The 20,047-nt window shown below is 48.8% G+C and overlaps 1 protein-coding gene across 8 annotated transcripts in view; it reads left to right on the top strand.

The window, feature by feature from the left end:
• The window catches only part of samd13 (sterile alpha motif domain containing 13), a 117,453-nt gene that overhangs the window by 31,732 nt on the left and 65,674 nt on the right, over positions 1–20,047 (top strand). For 6 of the 8 annotated variants that reach the window (XM_068036618.1, XM_068036617.1, XM_068036619.1 and 3 more), the window contains one exon: positions 13,383–13,515. In XM_068036618.1, coding sequence (XP_067892719.1) covers positions 13,383–13,515 — 133 coding nt within the window. Of the gene's footprint in view, positions 1–4,403; positions 4,462–4,844; positions 5,181–13,382; positions 13,516–20,047 lie in introns of those variants that run through there. The other 2 variants (XM_068036623.1, XM_068036621.1) reach the window with 2 other exon arrangements.

The following is a 20,047-nucleotide window of genomic DNA, read 5'->3' as shown; positions in this document are numbered from 1 at the left end:
TTCGCTCTCTCTCTCTCTCACATTCGCTCTCTCACATGTTCGCGCTCGCTCGCGCTCTCTCTCACATTCGCGCTCGCTCGCGCTCTCTCTCACATTCGCGCTCGCTCGCGCTCTCTCTCACATTCGCGCTCGCTCGCGCTCTCTCTCACATTCGCGCTCGCTCGCGCTCTCTCTCACATTCGCGCTCGCTCGCGCTCTCTCTCACATTCGCGCTCGCTCGCGCTCTCTCTCTCATTCGCGCTCGCTCGCGCTCTCTCTCACATTCGCGCTCGCTCGCGCTCTCACATTCGCTCTCTCTCTCACATTCGCTCTCTCTCTCATATTCGCTCTCTCTCTCACATTCGCGCTCGTTCGCTCTCTCCCTCTCACATTCGCTCTCTCCCTCTCACATTCGCTCTCTCCCTCTCACATTCGCTCTCTCCCTCTCACATTCGCTCTCTCCCTCTCACATTCGCGCTCTCCCTCTCACATTCGCGCTCTCCCTCTCACATTCGCGCTCTCCCTCTCACATTCGCGCTCTCCCTCTCACATTCGCGCTCTCCCTCTCACATTCGCGCTCTCCCTCTCACATTCGCGCTCTCCCTCTCACATTCGCGCTCTCCCTCTCACATTCGCGCTCTCCCTCTCACATTCGCGCTCTCCCTCTCACATTCGCGCTCTCCCTCTCACATTCGCGCTCTCCCTCTCACATTCGCGCTCTCCCTCTCATACTCGCGCTCGCGCTCTCTCTCACACGTTTGCGCTCGCTCGCTCTCTCCCTCTCACATTCGCGCTCGCTCTCACACGTTCGCGCCCTCCCTCTCATACTCGCGCTCGCGCTCTCTCTCACACGTTTGCGCTCGCTCGCTCTCTCCCTCTCACATTCGCGCTCGCTCTCACACGTTCGCGCTCGCTCGCTCTCTCTAACACGTTCGCGCTCGCTCTCTCCCTCTCACATTTGCGCTCTCCCTCTCACATTTGCGCTCTCTCTCTCACATTTGCGCTCGCTCTCTCTCACACGTTCGCGCTCGCTCGCTCTCTCTCTCTCTCACATTCGCGCTCGCGCTCTCACATTCGCGCTCTCTCTTTCACATTCGCTCTCTCTCATATTCGCGCTCGCTCTTTCTCTCACACGTTTGCGCTCGCTCGCTCTCCCTCTCACATTCGCGCTCGCTCGCTCTCCCTCTCTCATTCGCGCTCGCTCGCTCTCTCCCTCTCACATTCGCGCTCGCTCTCTCACATGTTCACGCTCGCTCTCTCACATTCGCTCTCTCTCACATTCACTCTCTCTCTCACATTCGCTCTCTCTCTCTCACATTCGCGCTCGCTCGCTCTCTCTCACACATTCGCGCTCGCGCGCTCTCTCTCACATTCGCGCTTGCGCGCTGTCCCTCTCTCTCTAGCGCTCTCTCTCGCGCTCGCTCTCTCTCGCGCTCGCTCTCTCTCGCGCTCGCTCTCTCTCGCGCTCGCTCTCTCTCGCGCTCGCTCTCTCTCGCGCTCGCTCTCTCTCGCGCTCGCTCGCGCTCTCTCGCGCTCGCTCTCTCTCGCGCTCGCTCTCTCTCGCGCTCGCTCTCTCTCGCGCTCGCTCTCTCTCGCGCTCGCTCTCTCTCGCGCTCGCTCTCTCTCGCGCTCGCTCTCTCTCGCGCTCGCTCTCTCTCGCGCTCGCTCTCTCTCGCGCTCGCTCTCTCTCGCGCTCGCTCTCTCTCGCGCTCGCTCTCTCTCGCGCTCGCTCTCTCTCGCGCTCGCTCTCTCTCGCGCTCGCTCTCTCTCGCGCTCGCTCTCTCTCGCGCTCGCTCTCTCTCGCGCTCGCTCTCTCTCGCGCTCGCTCTCTCTCGCGCTCGCTCTCTCTCGCGCTCGCTCTCTCTCGCGCTCGCTCTCTCTCGCGCTCGCTCTCTCTCGCGCTCGCTCTCTCTCGCGCTCGCTCTCTCTCGCGCTCGCTCTCTCTCGCGCTCGCTCTCTCTCGCGCTCGCTCTCTCTCGCGCTCGCTCTCTCTCGCGCTCGCTCTCTCTCGCGCTCGCTCTCTCTCGCGCTCGCTCTCTCTCGCGCTCGCTCTCTCTCGCGCTCGCTCTCTCTCGCGCTCGCTCTCTCTCGCGCTCGCTCTCTCTCGCGCTCGCTCTCTCTCGCGCTCTCTCTCTCTCTCTCTCTTTCTCTCGCGCTCTCTCTCTCGCGCGCTCTCGCGCTCTCTCTCTCTCTCTCTCTTTCTCTCGCGCTCTCTCTCTCGCGCGCTCTCGCGCTCTCTCTCTCTCTCTCTCTCGCGCGCTCTCTCTCGCGCGCTCTCTCTCTCGCCCTCTCTCTCGCCCTCTCTCTCGCCCTCTCTCTCGCCCTCTCTCTCGCCCTCTCTCTCGCCCTCTCTCTCGCCCTCTCTCTCGCCCTCTCGCCCGCCCTCTCGCCCGCCCTCTCGCCCGCCCTCTCGCCCGCCCTCTCGCCCGCCCTCTCGCCCGCCCTCTCGCCCGCCCTCTCGCCCGCCCTCTCGCCCGCCCTCTCGCCCGCCCTCTCGCCCGCCCTCCCGCCCGCCCTCTGGCCCTCCGGCTCTCTCTCTCGCGCTCTCTCTCTCTCGTGCCCTCGCGCTCTCTCTCTCTCGTGCCCTCGCGCTCTCTCTCTCTCGTGCCCTCGCGCTCTCTCTCTCTCGTGCCCTCGCGCTCTCTCTCTCTCGTGCCCTCGCGCTCTCTCTCTCTCGTGCCCTCGCGCTCTCTCTCTCTCGTGCCCTCTCTCTCGTGCCCTCTCTCTCGTGCCCTCTCTCTCGTGCCCTCTCTCTCGTGCCCTCTCTCTCGTGCCCTCTCTCTCGTGCCCTCTCTCTCGTGCCCTCTCTCTCGTGCCCTCTCTCTCGTGCCCTCTCTCTCGTGCCCTCTCTCTCGTGCCCTCTCTCTCGTGCCCTCTCTCTCGTGCCCTCTCTCTCGTGCCCTCTCTCTCGTGCCCTCTCTCTCGTGCCCTCTCTCTCGCGCCCTCTCTCTCGCGCCCTCTCTCTCGCGCCCTCTCTCTCGCGCCCTCTCTCTCGCGTCCTCTATCTTGCGCACTCTCTCTCGCGCTCTCTCTCTTTCACATGCGCTCGCGCTCTCTCTCAAATGTGCGCTCTCTCTCTCTCAAATGTGCGCTCTCTCTCTCTCTCAAATGAGCGCTCTCTCTCTCTCTCTCAAATGTGCGCTCTCTCTCTCTCTCTCTCTCTCAAATGTGCGCTCTCTCTCTCTCTCTCTCTCTCAAATGTGCGCTCTCTCTCTCTCTCTCTCTCAAATGTGCGCTCTCTCTCTCTCTCTCTCTCAAATGTGCGCTCTCTCTCTCTCTCAAATGTGCGCTCTCTCTCTCTCTCTCAAATGTGCGCTCTCTCTCTCTCTCTCAAATGTGCGCTCTCTCCCTCTCTCTCAAATGTGCGCTCCCTCTCTCTCAAATGTGCGCTCCCTCTCTCTCAAATGTGCGCTCCCTCTCTCTCAAATGTGCGCTCCCTCTCTCTCAAATGTGCGCTCCCTCTCTCTCAAATGTGCGCTCCCTCTCTCTCAAATGCGCTCTCTCTCTCTCTCTCTCTCTCTCTCTCTCTCTCTCAAATATGTACCAATTTGGGACATCAAACCAAAGCAAAGGACATCTTTCCATATTTTCTCTTTCATCTTCAAGAATTAGCAAGTATTCAACCAAAGTGGGCTTTTTTCTTGTTATCGAGCTCTAAAACAAAATTCTCTTTATTTTTCCGGTTAACCGGAAAAATAGTGTGGTTAAGGTGAAAAGGGAACTTTGGTATTTCAGTCGGTGTGTTTATGCTTTGCTTCATTATTGGTTAAGACTTGTTTTATAATCTGATAATTTTGTTATTCATTAAAGAAACCTGGTTGGTGTTTTATTCTGGGATAAAAATGGAGGCGATGATTGACCGTATTAGCAAGTGGGAAAAAAGCTTTAAATATATGTTGATATGTGGAGAGCATGTATTAGAATAAACAGTGCAATCCTCCCACCTTGGTTGCAATACTCTCTCTCTCACGCGCGCGTGCACACACACACACACACACACACACACACACACACACACACACACACACACACTCAGAGCAGCTTTTCCAACTCTGATGAAAGAAGCAACTATTTCTGTTTCCTAACTGGGTGTCAATTGTCAGCCGTCTTCAATTTAATACAATCTAAAGTACTGAAGAGAATTAGTACTGTATGTCTATATTATTCAGAAAGGAGCCAGTGTTCAAACTCACAGAACAACTCTTCTTAATCCTCACAACTGGTCCATGATTAACACGTTTGTTTTTTAATCTCTAACAGATTTGCAACTTCTGCTGCACCTTAGCTGCCTCTAGTCCCGCGGTATCAGAAGTGCAGAAAACTGTAAGCTCTTGCGCTATTTGTGTAATTAAGCTGTGCTTGGATAATTGAAGCTGCACATGCATATGGAAGTTGCAAAAAATCACAACCGTGCTAATTGAGGAAGAACAGTAGATCAACGCACAGTGCTGTTTTTGGGCATAACTTCCCCACTGCTCGTTTGTGAGCATTTTACTTTGCTGAATTTGAATGCACTTGACTGTGATTGTGATCAGTTGAAAATTTCAAAACTAAGATTGACTGATTTTGCTTTTTTAGATTAGGCAAGGGTTTTAAAGGTCAATCCAAGGTAGGTAAATGGAGTCGAGATGCAGATCATCCAGGATATGGTTGATTGATTGATGGAACAGGGTCATTGGGCAGAATGACCTACCCCTTTTCCTGCGTGAAGTCATTTAACCAGCAGAGAGGGTGTTTACCTCAGCGATCAGGCCTGAATTTGAACCTCCACCAATGATTGATTTAGTTGCCATGGGTGACTGGCAGCTGAGCTCTGCAGACCACCAGGTCCCGGGTTTGTGTTGAATTAACTGAGTTCGTTTCGGTAACTCAGTGGCTGACACCGTCTCTCCTCACAAAAGGTTGTGGGTTCACGTCCCACTCCAGGACCCAAGCACAAAATCGAGGCTGACGCTCCAGTGCAGTACTGAGGGAACGCTGCACTGTTAGAGATGCCATCCTTCAGATGCGATGTTAAACCGAGGCCCCGTCTGACATTGCTGTTTGTGGGAGCTTACTGTGCACAAATTGGCTGCCGGATTTCCTACATTACAGTAGTGACTACACTTCAAAAAAAGAACTGAATTGGCTGTAAAGTTGTGAAAGGCACTATATAAATGCAAGTCTTTTTAACGGATCTTGGCTGTGGTGACAGTGGAGACGTAAGCTGGTTTCAGAACTGATGGGTGGGGGAAGGAGAAAATGAGTTAAGGCTCTTGTTCCTGATGGTGCTTCAGGGAATCCTGCTTGTGGACATCTGACAGATACACAGGAGCAGCTTTGGCTGTGAAATTTCCCAACCCTCACCCCCCGACCCTCACCGACCCTCACCCCCCCCCCCGACCCTCCCCCCCCCCCCCGACCCTCACCCCACCCCCCCGACCCTCGATGTCGAGCGAGCTGCGCGCATCCAGCATTTTCCCACTTTTTATTTTAGATTTCCAGAATCCCAGTTGCTTTTAAAATCTCTCTAACTATGGTTGCAAAGTGAATCTCTTGGCTTTGTCATTGGACTGTTTGTTTACCTCATAGATTTTCAAAAGAGGTCCCCAGACTGTAGCAGGTTTGAGGAGAGTCCAGGGATTCCATCAGGATGTGATATTTTCATGTTTGCTGACTTACTGATAGATGACTTCTGTTTTGTAGTGACACAGACATAGTCCACATTGCTGGTATGACTTTCTTCCGATGCTTTCCTTTGGGAGTTGGGAATAGGCTGTGCTGCTATTTGCAGGAAGAACTTGCAGAAGTTTACAAAAATCTGGTTGACGTGCAATTTAATTATGTAGACTTGTAGCTTTGCTGGAATTATGACCCAAACTATATTTTTTCAATCATGATTTGAAATATTTCTGAAACTTAAAACAGAATGTATGTTTTTGATGCTGAAGGAAGAACTTTATTGACAGTACCAGAGTTACGTTAGGTTTTGTATAAACTTTTTACATTTCAAATTTATCCTGCACTATGTTTCCCTCATCCATCAAGCCTGAGAGAGGATCTGGATCGGCGCAGGCTTGGAGGGCCGAAGGGCCTGTTCCTGTGCTGTAATTATCTTTGTTCTTTGTTCTTTTTCTTTGACTCACTGAAACATACAAGATTCTGAAGGAGCTTGACTGGGTAGACAGTGAGAGGTTGTTTCCCCTAGCTGGGGAATCTAGAACACGGGGACACAGTCTCAGGATAAGGGGCCGATCATTCAGGACTGAGATGAGGAGAAATTACTTCACTCAAAGGGTTGTGAATCTTTGGAATTCTCAACCTCCAGAGAGTTGTGGATGCTCCATCATTGAATATATTTCAGGCTAAGATAGATAAATTTTTGGTCTCTCAGGGAATCGAGGGATATGGGGAGTGGGCGGGAAAGTGGAATTGAAGCCCAAGATCAGCCATGATCGTATTGAATGGTGGAGCAGGCTCGATGGGCCGTATGGTCTACTTCTGCCCCTGTTTCTTGTGTTCTTATGCCTGGAGCTAGCCATCCTGGAATTTCCTCCCTAATCCTCTCTATGTTCCGAGCTTCCTTTTTTTTTTGTTGTCAGTCCCTCAAAACAAGGATGACATAGGTAAATTAGTCATGGTAAATTGCCCCTAGTGTAGGTAGATGGTAGGAGAATTGAGGGGAAGGTAGGGATGTGGTAGGGAATATGGGATTAATGTAGGATTAGTATAAATGGGTGGTTGTTGGTTGGCACAGACTCGGTGGGCCGAAGGGCCTGTTTCAGTGCTGTATCTTTGTATGACGTCTGCCAGGCTTCATGATTTGTGTTTCTGTCCTCGATGCCAACCCTGGAGCCACAGCTGTTTGGGCAGAGAGGACAGGAGTTGCCCTGAGGAAGTTGCGGGGTGGGTGATTCTCAAGCCAGGGTTCTGCTCGCTCTCCTTTCTGCCTTCATCACTTCTCTTCTCTGCAGCAAAGTTTATGTGTTCAGTTTCCGACTGTGTTGCGGCTTGTTGGTTGAGGCCCTGCCACACGATACAGTTTGCGGCAAGTTCCTCCCCCGCTTAGCTGTCAATTTGTCCCCTTCTCAATGAGGCCTTCAGAGTATCCTTAAAACATTTTCTCTGTCCTCCTTGAGATCAGGTGGCATCCTTAAGTTGTGAGAAGAGCTGATAATTTGGCCTGCGGATGCAATGTCCAGACCAGCGGAGCTGATTTCCCATGATCATGGTGAGGACGCTGGAGTTTGTTGCTCTGTCTTCCCACTTGACTTTCAGTATCCTGGTGGGAATTCTCCAGCAACCGGAAGTGCCTTTGTTAGGCGACCCAAGTCTCACTGCCACATAGAAGGGTGGGGACAACAACAGCATTGTTGACTAAAGCCTTTATCCTCTTTTGGAGATCTCTGGTGTTGAAGACCCGGTTGCACAATTTTTGGAAGGCTGCGCTGGCACAGCTGATTCTGTGCTGGATCTCCATTTCGATGATGACCTTTCCAAAAAGGCAGCTGCCGAGACATGAGAAGCGTTCAATAGCTTCTAGAGTTTCCCCATCAGTATGAAAAGCTGGCGATGTAGATGCCTGTCCGGGGGAAGGGCTGGTGGAGGGTTTTGGTCCCTCGATCAGCATCCTCCTTTTAAAGACTCTTTAAACAAACTTTTGCTCTTCGTTCCTGCTACCTTCTCTGTTGGTTTGGTGTCTATTTTATTTTTATTATTGCACTTCTTGAAGCAGTTTGTGTTGTTATTCGATGTCAAAGGCACTATGTAAACATATGCTAATCTGATCTGTCCTTTTCTGGCCCTTGCTTGGGATTCACCATAAGGGAATGTATTGTATTGTTGATTGATGAGGGAAGATTACAGATTACCAGGTGAATACCAATTTCTGGCTCTAGGGCCAGAATTTTACGTCCCCCCAAAAGAGTGGGTTGGTGGGGGTGGGGGGTGTAAGTGGAAAGGGAGGTTGGTGGGGAGGGGGGGACCCTTCCTACCCGCTCACGCCTCCGCTGCCAAGCTACACGGGGCGGCGGTGGAAAGAAATGGCCCGCCGGCCACAGGCCAATCAAGGCCCGTAAGTGGCCAATTGATGGTTATTTAAGGGCCTCCATCCACCACCACAGGGATTTTATGTTTGGCAGGTGGGTGGCTGAGATATCAGAAAAGTCGCCTCATAAAACTAGGCCGCCTTCTGGCCAGCTTGTGGCGGCGGGGGGGGGGGGGTTCCCTCATGATCGGGCACCCTTTGACCCACGACGGGCCGCCCCTGAAGCCCCAACCAACCCCACTTGCCTCGCCGGGGCCAGACTGATTGCCCCTTCCCCACCCCCACCCCAGACGAGGCCCCAAAACCGACCTCTATCCCGGGGTCGCCCATCATCTTCGTCCTGCAGCTGGGTTGCAGTCCCAGCAGTGGCCACCGCTCCCTGTGGCGCTGCTGGGCCTAAGTGCTGCCAGCCCGCTGATTGGCCGACAGTTCCATTAAGCAGGACTTCCTGTCTCGATGAGGTGGAAGTCCCGCCCAAGACCAATTAAGGGCCTGGGGACAGTAAATTCCGGTCTGCATCCCCAGGCCCAGTGGAGGCGAGATCGCCACCGGCTTTTCAGCTGATGGATGGGACCCCCTCCCCCCACTGTAAAACCCAGCCCGAGGTCACAAAATAATAGCCTGAAGTGACTGGCTTTTAATCTTTATGACACTTTAAAATGTGTAGAATGTTTTCTAAGCTTTTTGGTATTTAAATTAAAAATGTTAATGGGTATTAAGAAAGCACCGAGAGGTGGGGCTTGAGTGTATATCTTCAACATGCAGCTGGAATCAGCATGATGGGCTGAATGTCCTTCTCATGGGTTGAGGTTTCTATGGTTCTATAATGGTTTGATATGTTGAGTCTGTCATCAGTTTTTAATCAATATTTTAATAAAATGGAAAGAAAACAAAGTTATGGTCCTTCAACCTTTGCCAAATAAGGTACGTGAGCTGGAAGTTGTAAGCAGTATTTGGATACATTATAACCTCTGATGTTGTGAGGGTGACTGTCATGTTTAATTACATATAAATACGAAATTTGCAAAAGGACAGAAAGCAACAACAACTTATATTTTTATAGCACCTTTAACGTAATGAAATGTCCCAAGGTGTGACACAGGGTCGGTATGAGACAAAATCTGACAACGAGCCTCATAAGGTCTTCGAGCAGATGACCAAAATTCTGGTCACAAAGGCCGGTTTTAATGGGCATTTTAAAGCAGGAAAGAGAAGATAGAGAGACGGAGAGGTTTAGGGAGGGAAATCTGGAACTTAGGGCTGAGGCAGCTGAAGGTACGACCGATTAAAATCGGAAATGTGCAAGACGCCAGAATCCGGTCCTGGCTCGAGCGTTGTGTCCAATTTTGGACACCGCACTTCAGGAAGGATGTTGAGGCCTTGGAGATTTACCAGAATGCTACTAGGGATGAGGGACTTCAGTTGCATTTTTTTTTCCATTCGTTTGTGGGATGTGGGTGTCACTGGCAAGGCCAGCATTTATTGCCCATCCCTAATTGCCCTTGAGAAGGTGGTGGTGAGCTGCCTTCTTGAACCGCTGCAGTCCTTGGAATGTAGGTACACCCGCAGTGCTGATAGGAAGGGAGTTCCAGGATTTTGTCCCAGCGACAATGAAGGAATGGTGATATAGTCCCAAGTCAGGATGGTGTGTGGCGTGGAGGGGAACTTGCAGGTGATGGTGTTCCCATGCATCTGCTGCCCTTGTCCTTCTAGTTGGTAGAGGTCGCGGGTTTGGAAGGTGCTGTCGAAGGAGCCTTGGGAGAGTAGAGAAGTTGGGATTGTTCTCCTCCTTCTTTGAGAAGGTTAAATGGAGGCATTCAAAACCATGAAGCGTTTTGATAGAATAAAGTAGGAGACGCTTTCCAGTGGCTTAAGGGAGTAGTAACCAGAGGACATAGATTTGAGGAGATTGGTTCTTTTGCTTGAGGGAAGATGATTTTTTTTTGCACAGTGAATTGTTGTGATCTGGAATACCCTCCCTGAAAGGGCTGTGGAATTAGATTCAATTAGTCCCTTTCAAAAGGGAATTAAATATATATTGAAGGGGAGAAATTTGCAGGGCTATGGGGAACGAGTAGAGAAGTGGAATTAATTGGACAGCTCCTTCAAAGAGCTGGCACAGGCATGATGGGATGAATGGCCTCTTTCGGTGCGATATCATTCTATGAACAAATTGTTGAAAGATCTTGGGATTCAATCCCTTGTTTTGAATCCAGACAGCAGTCGGGTCACAGCATTTGGCTTAAATTCTGCCAGGTTAGGACGGAGGCAATCCGACAGTATTCCTGCTCCTGGATTGTTGAAAATGTGCATGTGAATGTGATGCTGTCCGGGTTGAAATGTCCACTATCTAAGTTCGCTTGGCTATTTGGACAGGTTGCTCCAGGGCAGCTGGCTCCCTTGTAGCTGCACTCCAACAAAGAGTAATGCCTTCAGGGAAAAGTGGAAAAGAGATTTTGTTTTTAATTCATTCATGGGATGTGGGCGTCGCTGGCCAGGCCAGCACTTATTGCCCATCCCTAATTGCCCTTGAGAAGGTGGTGATGAGCTGCCTTCTTGAACCGCTGCAGTCCATTTGGGGTAGGTCCACCCACAGTGCTGTTAGGAAGGGAGTTCATTCCTTTTTATTGACTTCGTAGCAGTTAGGTACAACTGAGTGGCTCGCTAAGCCATTTCAGAGGGCATTTAAGAGTCAACCACATTGCTGTGGGTCTGGAGTCACATGTAGGCCAGACCAGGTAAGGACAGCAGATTTTCTTCGCTGAAGGACATTAGTGAACCAGATGGGTTTTTACAACAATCGACAATGGTTTCATGGCCAACATTAGACTAGCTTTTAAATTCCAGATTTATTAATTAAATTCAAATTGCACCTTCTGCTGTGGTGGGATTCGAACCCATGTCCCCAGAGAAATACCCTGGGTCTCTGGGTTACTAGTCCAGTGATAATACCACTACGCCACCGCCTACCCATATAAAAGCTTTAGATGATCAATGTTGCCTGTACAGAGAAAGATGCCACTGTATAAACGTCCTTATAATACTAGAAATTTATGTTCCCATTTGGAACTAAAATAAGGATTGTGATGCTTTATTTGAGATTTTCCTTCGAGCGCAGAACCATTGCCTTCCTACCAGCTGCTGTTCTGCTTTTCTAACACTCTTGAGTTTGAACAGCATCTTTCCGGATGCCTAACTTCTTGTCGACGTCAAGTTGGAGAACGCTGAGCAGGACACATGTAGAGCCCAGGATTTTCCTGGCCCTTTGAGGATGGGTCAGAGACAGAAAGGAATTGGGTGGTATGCTCGACACCTTCCTGCCACCATGCCATTTTACCAGTGGCGGAGGCGGGGTGGGTTGCTTTCGCTGCACAGGAGACTGCCAGGTAAACCCTGGCGGCCTCCCAGTGGGCTCCGGTTGGATGGCGGGGGGGGGGGGGGGGCCTCCTTTTTAAGGGCAATCTTTGGCCCACGAAGGTATCCCCCTCCCCCCCCCCCCCCAGCGGCAATGATGGCCCCCGTGCCATCAGTGCCTCCTGCCCTCAATGACCCCCATACCTCCATTGGGGCCTGTTAGTTCAGTCCCGGCGCTCCCTAGACTCCACTCCCCTCGTTGTGAGGGTGCATGTCCATAGGAAAACTTGGGAGCAGGATATTTCACAGCCTCTCCCCAACAGGACGAGGAACTACTCTGGAGAAGTATCTCTGCATTGGAGGAGGGGGAGTGGCAGAAAGCTGCTCATTGAAGTGAAAAAAAAATCCATTTGCACAGAACAGCAGTCACAAAGCTGAGGAGCATTGGTACAAAGAATTGGTACAAAGAATTTTATTATCGTTTTTATTATCACCTTGTCAGAAAGTTAATGGATTCTTGCAGTCTTTTTTTCATTTGTACTTCACCTTGTATTTAAGTCTGTATATATTGTGTGTTTTTATCTTTTTTGTACCGCTCGGATTTAAGCTCACAGACCTGAAACGTTAACTCTGTTTCTCTCTTCACAGATGCTGCCTGACCTGCTGAGTATTTCCAGCACTTTGTTTTTATTTCAGATTTCCAGCATCTGCAGTATTTTGCTTTTGTGACAGGAGGCTTTTGATTGCAAGTTTTTATTTATTAAAAAAAAACTGTAGTGACTTCTTTTCCAGTCAATCTAACAATAACTTTAAAAAAAAATTTTCCAAGGGAGAGTGGTTGGTAAAGCATATGGGACCTTGGGCTTCATAAATAGAGGCATAGAGTACAAAAGCGGGGAAATTATGCTGAACCTTTGTAAAGCTCTGGTTAGGCCCCAACTGGAGGATTCCGCCCAGTTCTGGTCTCCACACTTTAGCAAGGATGGGAAATTCCTTAAGAGGGCGCTGAGGAGATTTACCACAATGGTTCCAGGGATCGGAGATTTTAATTACAAGGTTAAGTTTGGAAAAGCTTGGGTTATTCTCCCTGAAGCAAAGGAGATTGAAGTGAGATTTAATAGAAGTGTACGAGATTATCACAGGTTTAGATAAGTTAGAGAAGGAAAAAGCTGGTCCCATTAGCTGATGGTACAATGACTAGGGGAAACAGATTGAAGGTTTTGGGAGGTGGCGCAGGGGAATGTGAGAAAGAACATTTTACAAAGTGAGTGGTAATGACCTGGAACTCGCTGCCCATGAGGGTGATGGAAGTGGAGACAATCAATGAGTTCAAAAGGAAATTGGATGGGCACTTGGGGGAAATAAGTTTGCATGGCTACGGGTAGCAGGTGGTGGAGTGGGACTGACGGGATTGCTCCGTGGAGAGCCAGCACAGACTCGATGGGCCAAATAGCCACCTTCTCCACTGTAACTGACTCTGATGCTATTCATGAACCAAGTCCAGCAGTTTTACAAAACTAGAAATGTGCAATTAAATCTCACTGTAAGATGCCAGTCATGTGTCAGTGGGTAGCACACTTGCCTCTGAGTTAGAGGGTTGTGGGTTTAATTGCCACTGAGACCTGAGGACATAATCCAGGCTGACACTCCAGTGCAGGACTGAGGGAGTGCTGCATTGTCAGATGCCATCTTTTGGATAAACCAAGGCCCCGTCTTCCCTTTCAGGTGGACATAAAAGATCCCAGGACATTGTTTCAAACAAGAGCACGGGAGTTCTCCCTGGTGTCCTGGCCAAAATTTGTCCTTAACCAACATCACTTTTTAAAAAAAAAAACTGCCATACTTTTGTTCGTTTTACTTGATGCATTGCATAGATTGTGCACATTCATTAGTCTGTGCAAGATGGTTTGGGAATCATGAGTTCACAGATGACAAGGACTGTGGCTGTATAGAATTAGGGGAAACTGTCATCAGAGAATTTCACTGATTTCTTGCCTTTGTGGATCTTGTGTTTTGTTTCTAGGGATATGCAAGGACTCGGAAAGAGAGAACAATTGAAGCGAATGCCTCGTTAATTAACCCTCCGGCAGCAGTCTCTCCAGACAGTGAGTGTATGGAACCAGAACTGAAAGAAATTGAAGAATGGAGCAATCTAGGTTGAGTCTTTAGTTTGTGTGTTGTGTTTATTTTTTAAGTACAGGTTTGAATGGAGGTTGTCTCGGCGGTGTCTGGAATTACAAATAGATTGGCTCTGCTGGTAGCACTCTTGCCTCTGTCATGTGTTCAAACTCCAAATCCCCACGAAGGCCCTGAGCACGTAACCTAGGCTGACACTTCAATGCAATGCTGAAAGAGTATGGCATTGTTGGCAGTGCCATCTTTCAGATGAGGCACTAAACCAAGGCACATGCTGCCTGTTCTAGTTGGCATGTAAGATCCCACAGCACTATTTGAAAAAGAGCAGCGAATTCTTACAGTATCCTGGCTAACTTTCATCCCTCGAGCAACACCAGATTAACTGATCATTCATTACTTTGACAATATTGCTGTTCCGAAATTAGTTGCCACTTTTTTTGCATAACAGTGAGTGCACTTGTCCCAGAACACCAGTCAGTTAATTTCAAATAGCTTTAGGATGCCCTTTTTTTTTTCATTTGTTCATGGGATGTGGGCGTCGCTGGCCAGGCCAGCATTTATTTCCTATCCCTAATTGCCCTCGCGAAGGTGGTGGTGAGCTGCCTTCTTGAACCGCTGCAGTACATGTGGTGTAGGAACACCCACGGTGCTGTTAGGGAGTTCCAGAATTTTGACCCAGCAACAATGAAGGAACAGCGTTATAGATCCTCGTCAGGATGGTGTGTGAGGAAAGACAAGATGCTATATAAATTGAGGTTCATTCTTTCTTTCCTAATGCTTCTTCAGGAGTTTGCAAAGGGATCTTGTCAATATGTGGCACAGTAGGCCAGAGAACGATTGCACTCGGTACTGGCAACTGTGTGATACAATGGGCTAAGGTGTAGAATTATAGAATCATAGAATGGTTACAGCACAGCAGGAGGCCATTCGGCCTGTCTCATCCCTGCCAGCTCTTTACAAGAGCATCTCATCTAGTCCCCCTCCCCTGCCTTTTCCCTGTAGCCCTGCAACATTTTTTCTCTTCAGATAATTATCCAGTACCCTCTTGAAAGTCACAATTGAATCTGCCTCCACTAACCATTCAGCTGTCGGGTCGAATGTAGCCTGGAGTGACAGCTTGGCTTATTTCCTACCTGAAATAGCTTTTGTCATTTTCAGCCCAGGGTTTGAGTTTTACACTAATTGGTGCTAGATTAATGAGAGAGGCCATGAGGACAGTTTGTGTGGGACATGGAATGTATTGCACTGGGGCACGAGGTTTTCTCTTTTTGATTTTATACTCGGTGTTGGGTCAAAGTAGGGGCAGTTTTGCTGTGTATCAAACTGTGCTGTGCTGATATGGGCATTGTTATTCCCGACCGTCCCAGTCATGATGTTGATGTTGGCTGCCTTGGAATGGAAAGTTCCCGTTGCTGGCATTTAGATTCCTAAAAGGTTTGTGTGTGTGGCGTGTTGTGTGTGTGCGTGTCGGGGTGTGTGCGTGCGTATGTATGTGTCACACTCTGGATCTCATTGCTCTGATAGGTTGAACCACCCCCCGCCCCTCCAGTTATGCTTGTAGGACATGGCTCACTTCAAGTAAGTACATGTAAATGTCCCCACGGAGAGCCACTCCAAACTCGCTGAGAGGAATTAATGAAGCATATCATACATTACTAATGAAACAGCTGATTCTGGTTTCTTTTGATTGACTGCCTTCATGCCAGGGTTGTTTAAGGAATTGAAATTTAAAAATTCTGTTGTGTCGGACATTTGACCGTACAGTTCAGTGGCTGAAAAGTGGGGAATCCATCGATAAGTAATTGATTTTTTTGCCAGGGCACTAGAAGCAGACAGGCCAGTATCTGGTATCACGGCCCTACCAAACTCTTGAGTGTCAATTCAATCCTGGGCCGATAGGATAAACGATCTTGATGACCATAAGGGCCCTGCATAAGCTGAATTTTGATGGCTTCCCAAAACTTAGTTGGTCCATTCAACCCCAATCCCCAGTGGTACCTGGTATAGTAAATCCCCCATCTACAAACATTCACTCCCTCTACCACCGTGGCAGCAGTGTGTACTATCTACAAGATGCACTGCAGCGATGCACCAAGGCTCCTTAGACAGCACCTTCCAAACCCGCGACCTCTACCAACTAGAAGGACAAGGGCAGCAAATGCATGGGCACACCACCACCTGCAAGTTCCCCTCCAGGTCACACACCATCCTGATTTGGAACTATATCGCCGTTCCTTCACTGTCGCTGGGTCAAAATCTAGGAACTCCCTTCCTATCAGCACTGTGGGTGTACCTACCCCACATGGACTGCAGCGGTTCAAGAAGGCAGCTCACCACCACCTTCTCGATTAGGGATGGGCAATTAGGGATGTGCAATGAATGCTGGCCTGGCCAGCGACGCCCACGTCCCATGAATGAATTTTTTTTAAAATGAGGGGGCGGTAGGAAGAGATTGGGGTGGTGGGAGGGAGGGGAAAGCTTTACTGTGTATCTGGATCATGCTACATTGAACCTTGGAGTACTTGTTGCGGACTATGAAAGTTGGGGCAAGTATCCTATTCCCCCAACACTGGCATCAACTTAACCTTGAGCAGTACAAATGAAAGGAGAACTATTTGAGGAATATAGCTCCTGACTCTGTCATTGAAATGTCTCAACAATGGCAATATTGTCGCTTACTATGAAGGAGACTGACCATTATGTAAGCAAGTGAAGAGTTAGATTGTATAAACAACACTAAGACAATTGAACCGCTAATCTGCTTTTGGTAGTGTTGGCTGAGGGTGCAGTGTTGGCCCTGACTTTGGGAGAATTCAGTTTTGAACAAGGGTCTGTACCAGAAATGTTAACATTGCCTGTTCTTTCCACTGACAGATGCTGACTGATTTGTTGTATGCTTGCAGCATTCAGTGCGTTTGTTTGGTTAGGAACATTCAGTCCTCTCCTTGGAGTCCACAATTCTTTGGAATTGTTCTGTGGGATGGTTCATGATTTCCTGAACAGACTGACTTAGTGGTTTAATGTCTCGTCTAAAGCATGGTAACTCCCCCAATGCAGCACTCCTCCATCAGGCTGTGCAGTGCCTTGTAATCCCAGGGTGTTCAAGACCCAAGAGCCTTGTTGTTGATCCTGTTGAAGAGAGCTGCAGCCTGGAGTTTAGATTCTACTCCGGATGCTTCAGCCAAAGAAAATCATTTTAAACACTTCTGAGTGTAAGGCTGGGGAAATGCAATTATGCCACAAAATTGCCACTTGAATTGTGTGTCTTTGTGGTGCCTTTCGACGATGACAACTTGACTTTATGTAGGTAAGTGATAATGATTTGTGGACACGAGTTCAGAATATCACTTGGGGGAATAGATTAGGACCATTGTCATCTGCAATAATGGAAATCGCTCTCCCCCTCTCCCCCTCTCCCCCTCTCTCCCCCCCCCCCCCCCCAAAAAAAGAAACAAGCAGGAAGTGTGGATCATGAAAATTGACAAATAATGGGAGTAGCCAAGTTTTACTTCAACAATGCAAATGAACTTCAATACAGCTAAGTGTGAGGTATTACACTTTTTGGTTAGAAAAATAAGAAGTTGAAGTATTAATCGGAAAATAAGAATCTAAATGGAGTAAAGAAGCAAAGGGATCTGGGAGTACAAATGCACAAATCACTGAAAGTGGCAACACAGGTTAACAAGTTCATGAGAAAAGCAAGCCAAGCACTAGGGTTTATTTCTAGAGGGAAAGAACTGAAAAGTAGAGAACTCATGCTAAACTTGTATCGAACCTTAGTGAAACCACACCTGGAATACAGCGTACAATTCTGGTCTCCGTATTATAAAAAATGATATAGAGGCACTGGAGAGGGTGCAAAATAGATTCACAAGGATGATACCAGAGATGTGAGGTTATACCTTCAAGGAAAGGAGGAACAGGCTGGGTCTCTCTTCTCTTGAAAAAGAGAAGGCTGAGGGGTAACCTAATAGAGTTCTTTAAAATTCTGAGGTTTTGATAGCCTCTGTTTTTTTTTCTCCATCTAATCTATCAGTGCAAGAATTCAGAAGAGACTTCTTTACCCAGAGAGTGCCTCTATAGCACAGTCCGCTAATACCAATTTCCTCCTGTCTGGCATAAATCAGGGCCCAATGTAGAGCTGTGACTGATCCCAATGTCCAAGAGCAACCCAGTTCCCAGTGCAACACTACAAATATTTCTATTTCCCCATATTTCCAAGGAAGTCTCACAATAAGACTGAATGTGAAGCTGGTTTATGCTACACCTACTAGCAGCTCAAGGGTTCAGTTTTAGTTCTGATGAAAGGTCACAGACCTGAAACGTTAACTCTGTTTCTGTCTCCACAGATGCTGCCTGACCTGCTGAGTATTTCCAGCACTTTCTGCTTTTATTTAGGTTAGCTCGGTTGGCTCGATGGCTGGAGTGTGATACATAAAGACACCAAGAGCGTGGGTTCACTCTCTGTACTGGCTGTGGTAGTTCGTGGAGACCTGCCTCCTCACCTTGCCTCCTCTCTGTACTACACACAGAATTACACAGACTATACAGCACAGCAACAGGCCATTTGGCCCAACCAGTCCATGATGGTATAGCTATCCTCAGAGTTAAAATGAGTACAACACAAGTAACGAATGAGTGGCAGGTATATTGAGTTTTAGCAGTCCCTGCTGAGCTCCTAGTTGTTGTTCTAGCCGTAGTCTCAGAGACCATAAGCATCTCTCTCCATTAGACAGAGACCGTTGGTAATGTATAGCTTGATGCTCCATTGAGCCTCCTCTCATCCTTCCTCCTCTGACTATCAGCATGACCCTCTATTCCCTTCTCCCTCATATGCTTTTCTAGCCTCCCCTTAAATGCATCTATAGTACTCATCTCAACCACTCCCTGTGGTAGCGAGTTCCACATTCTCACCACTCTCTGGGTAAAGAAGTTTCTTCTGAATTCTTGCACTGATAGATTAGATGGAGAAAAAACAGAGGCTGTTAAAACCTCAGAATTTTAAAGAACTCTATTAGGTTACCCCTCAGCCTTCTCTTTTTCAAGAGAAGAGAGACCCAGCCTGTTCCTCCTTTCCTTACATCTCTGGTATCATCCTTGTAAATCTATTTTGCACCCTCTCCAGTGCCTCTATATCATGGGGCTTTGTCCCATAGTAATTCTGGCAGCTAATTTTAATTTTCTTAAATACTGAGATCCAAATTAATTAATTAAATAGAATACAGATGGCTGGGCAGGCGACGTGTTGCAGCTGTAGTATGTGGGAGCTGGTGGACGCCAGTGCAATCCACGGTGACCACATCTGCAGCAAGTGTTGGCTGCTCGAGGGCCTTCGGCACAGAGTTGATGAGCTGGAGTCCGAGCTGCGGACACTGCGACACATCAGGGAGGGGGAGAGGTACCTGGACACTGTGTTTCAGGAGACAGTCACACCCCTTAGATTAATTACATCAAATTTGGACAGTGGTCAGGGACAGGAGGGTGTGACTGTGAGTGAGGCAGGTATGGTGATCCAGAATTTAGCTTTGGCAGGTCATGTTACAGTTGTGTAGGACTTTGGTTCGGCCACATTTGGAATACTGCGTGCAGTTCTGGTCGCCACATTACCAAAAGGATGTAGATGCTTTGGAGAGGGTGCAGAGGAGGTTCACCAGGATGTTGCCTGGTATGGAGGGCGCTAGATATGAAGAGAGGTTGAGTAGATTAGGATTATTTTCATTAGAAAGACAGAGGTTGAGGGGGGACCTGAATGAGGTGTACAAAATCATGAGAGGTATAGACAGGATGGATAGCAAGAAGCTTTTTCCCAGAGTGGGGGATTCAATTACTAGGGGTCACGAGTTCAAAGTGAGAGGGGAAAGGTTTTGGGGGGATATGCGTGGAAAGTTCTTTACGCAGAGGGTGGTGGGTGCCTGGAACGCGTTGCCAGCGGAGGTGGTAGACGCGGGCACGATAGCGTCTTATAAGATGTATCTGGACAGATGCATGAATGGGCAGGAAGCAAAGAGATACAGACCCTTAGAAAATAGGCGACATGTTTAGATAGAGGATCTGGATCGGCGCAGGCTTGGAGGGCCGAAGGGCCTGTTCCTGTGCTGTAATTTTCTTTGTTCTTTGTTCTTTGGAGGAGCCTCAGCCAGTGCCCTTATCCAGTAGGTATGAGGTTCTTGCTCCCAGTGTGGACAAGGGCACAGACTGTAGGGAGGATGAGCAAACTGACCACAGCACCATGGTTCAGAGCGCCATTCAAGTGGGGGGAGAAAAGAGAAATGTAGTTGTAGTAGGGGATAGCATAGTTAGGGGAATAGATACTGTTCTCTGCAGCAAAGATGGAGAGTCCCGAAGGCTGTGTTGCCTTCCTGGTGCTAAGGTTAAGGTCATCTCTTCTGGGCTGGAGAGGAACTTGGAGTGGGAGGGAAAAGATCCAATTGTCGTTGTCGACGTGGGTACCAACGACATAGGTAGAACTAGGAAAGAGGTTCTGTTGAGGGACTATGAGCCGCTCAGGGCTAAATTAAAAAGTAGAACCACAAAGATAATCTCTGGAGTACT

The sequence above is a fragment of the Heterodontus francisci genome, chromosome 8 (genome assembly GCF_036365525.1).
Source record: "Heterodontus francisci isolate sHetFra1 chromosome 8, sHetFra1.hap1, whole genome shotgun sequence".
In the NCBI taxonomy this organism is placed as follows: Eukaryota; Metazoa; Chordata; class Chondrichthyes; order Heterodontiformes; family Heterodontidae; genus Heterodontus; species Heterodontus francisci.
Note: the sequence above shows the minus strand (reverse complement) of the source record. Positions and strands in the feature narration are given on the sequence as shown.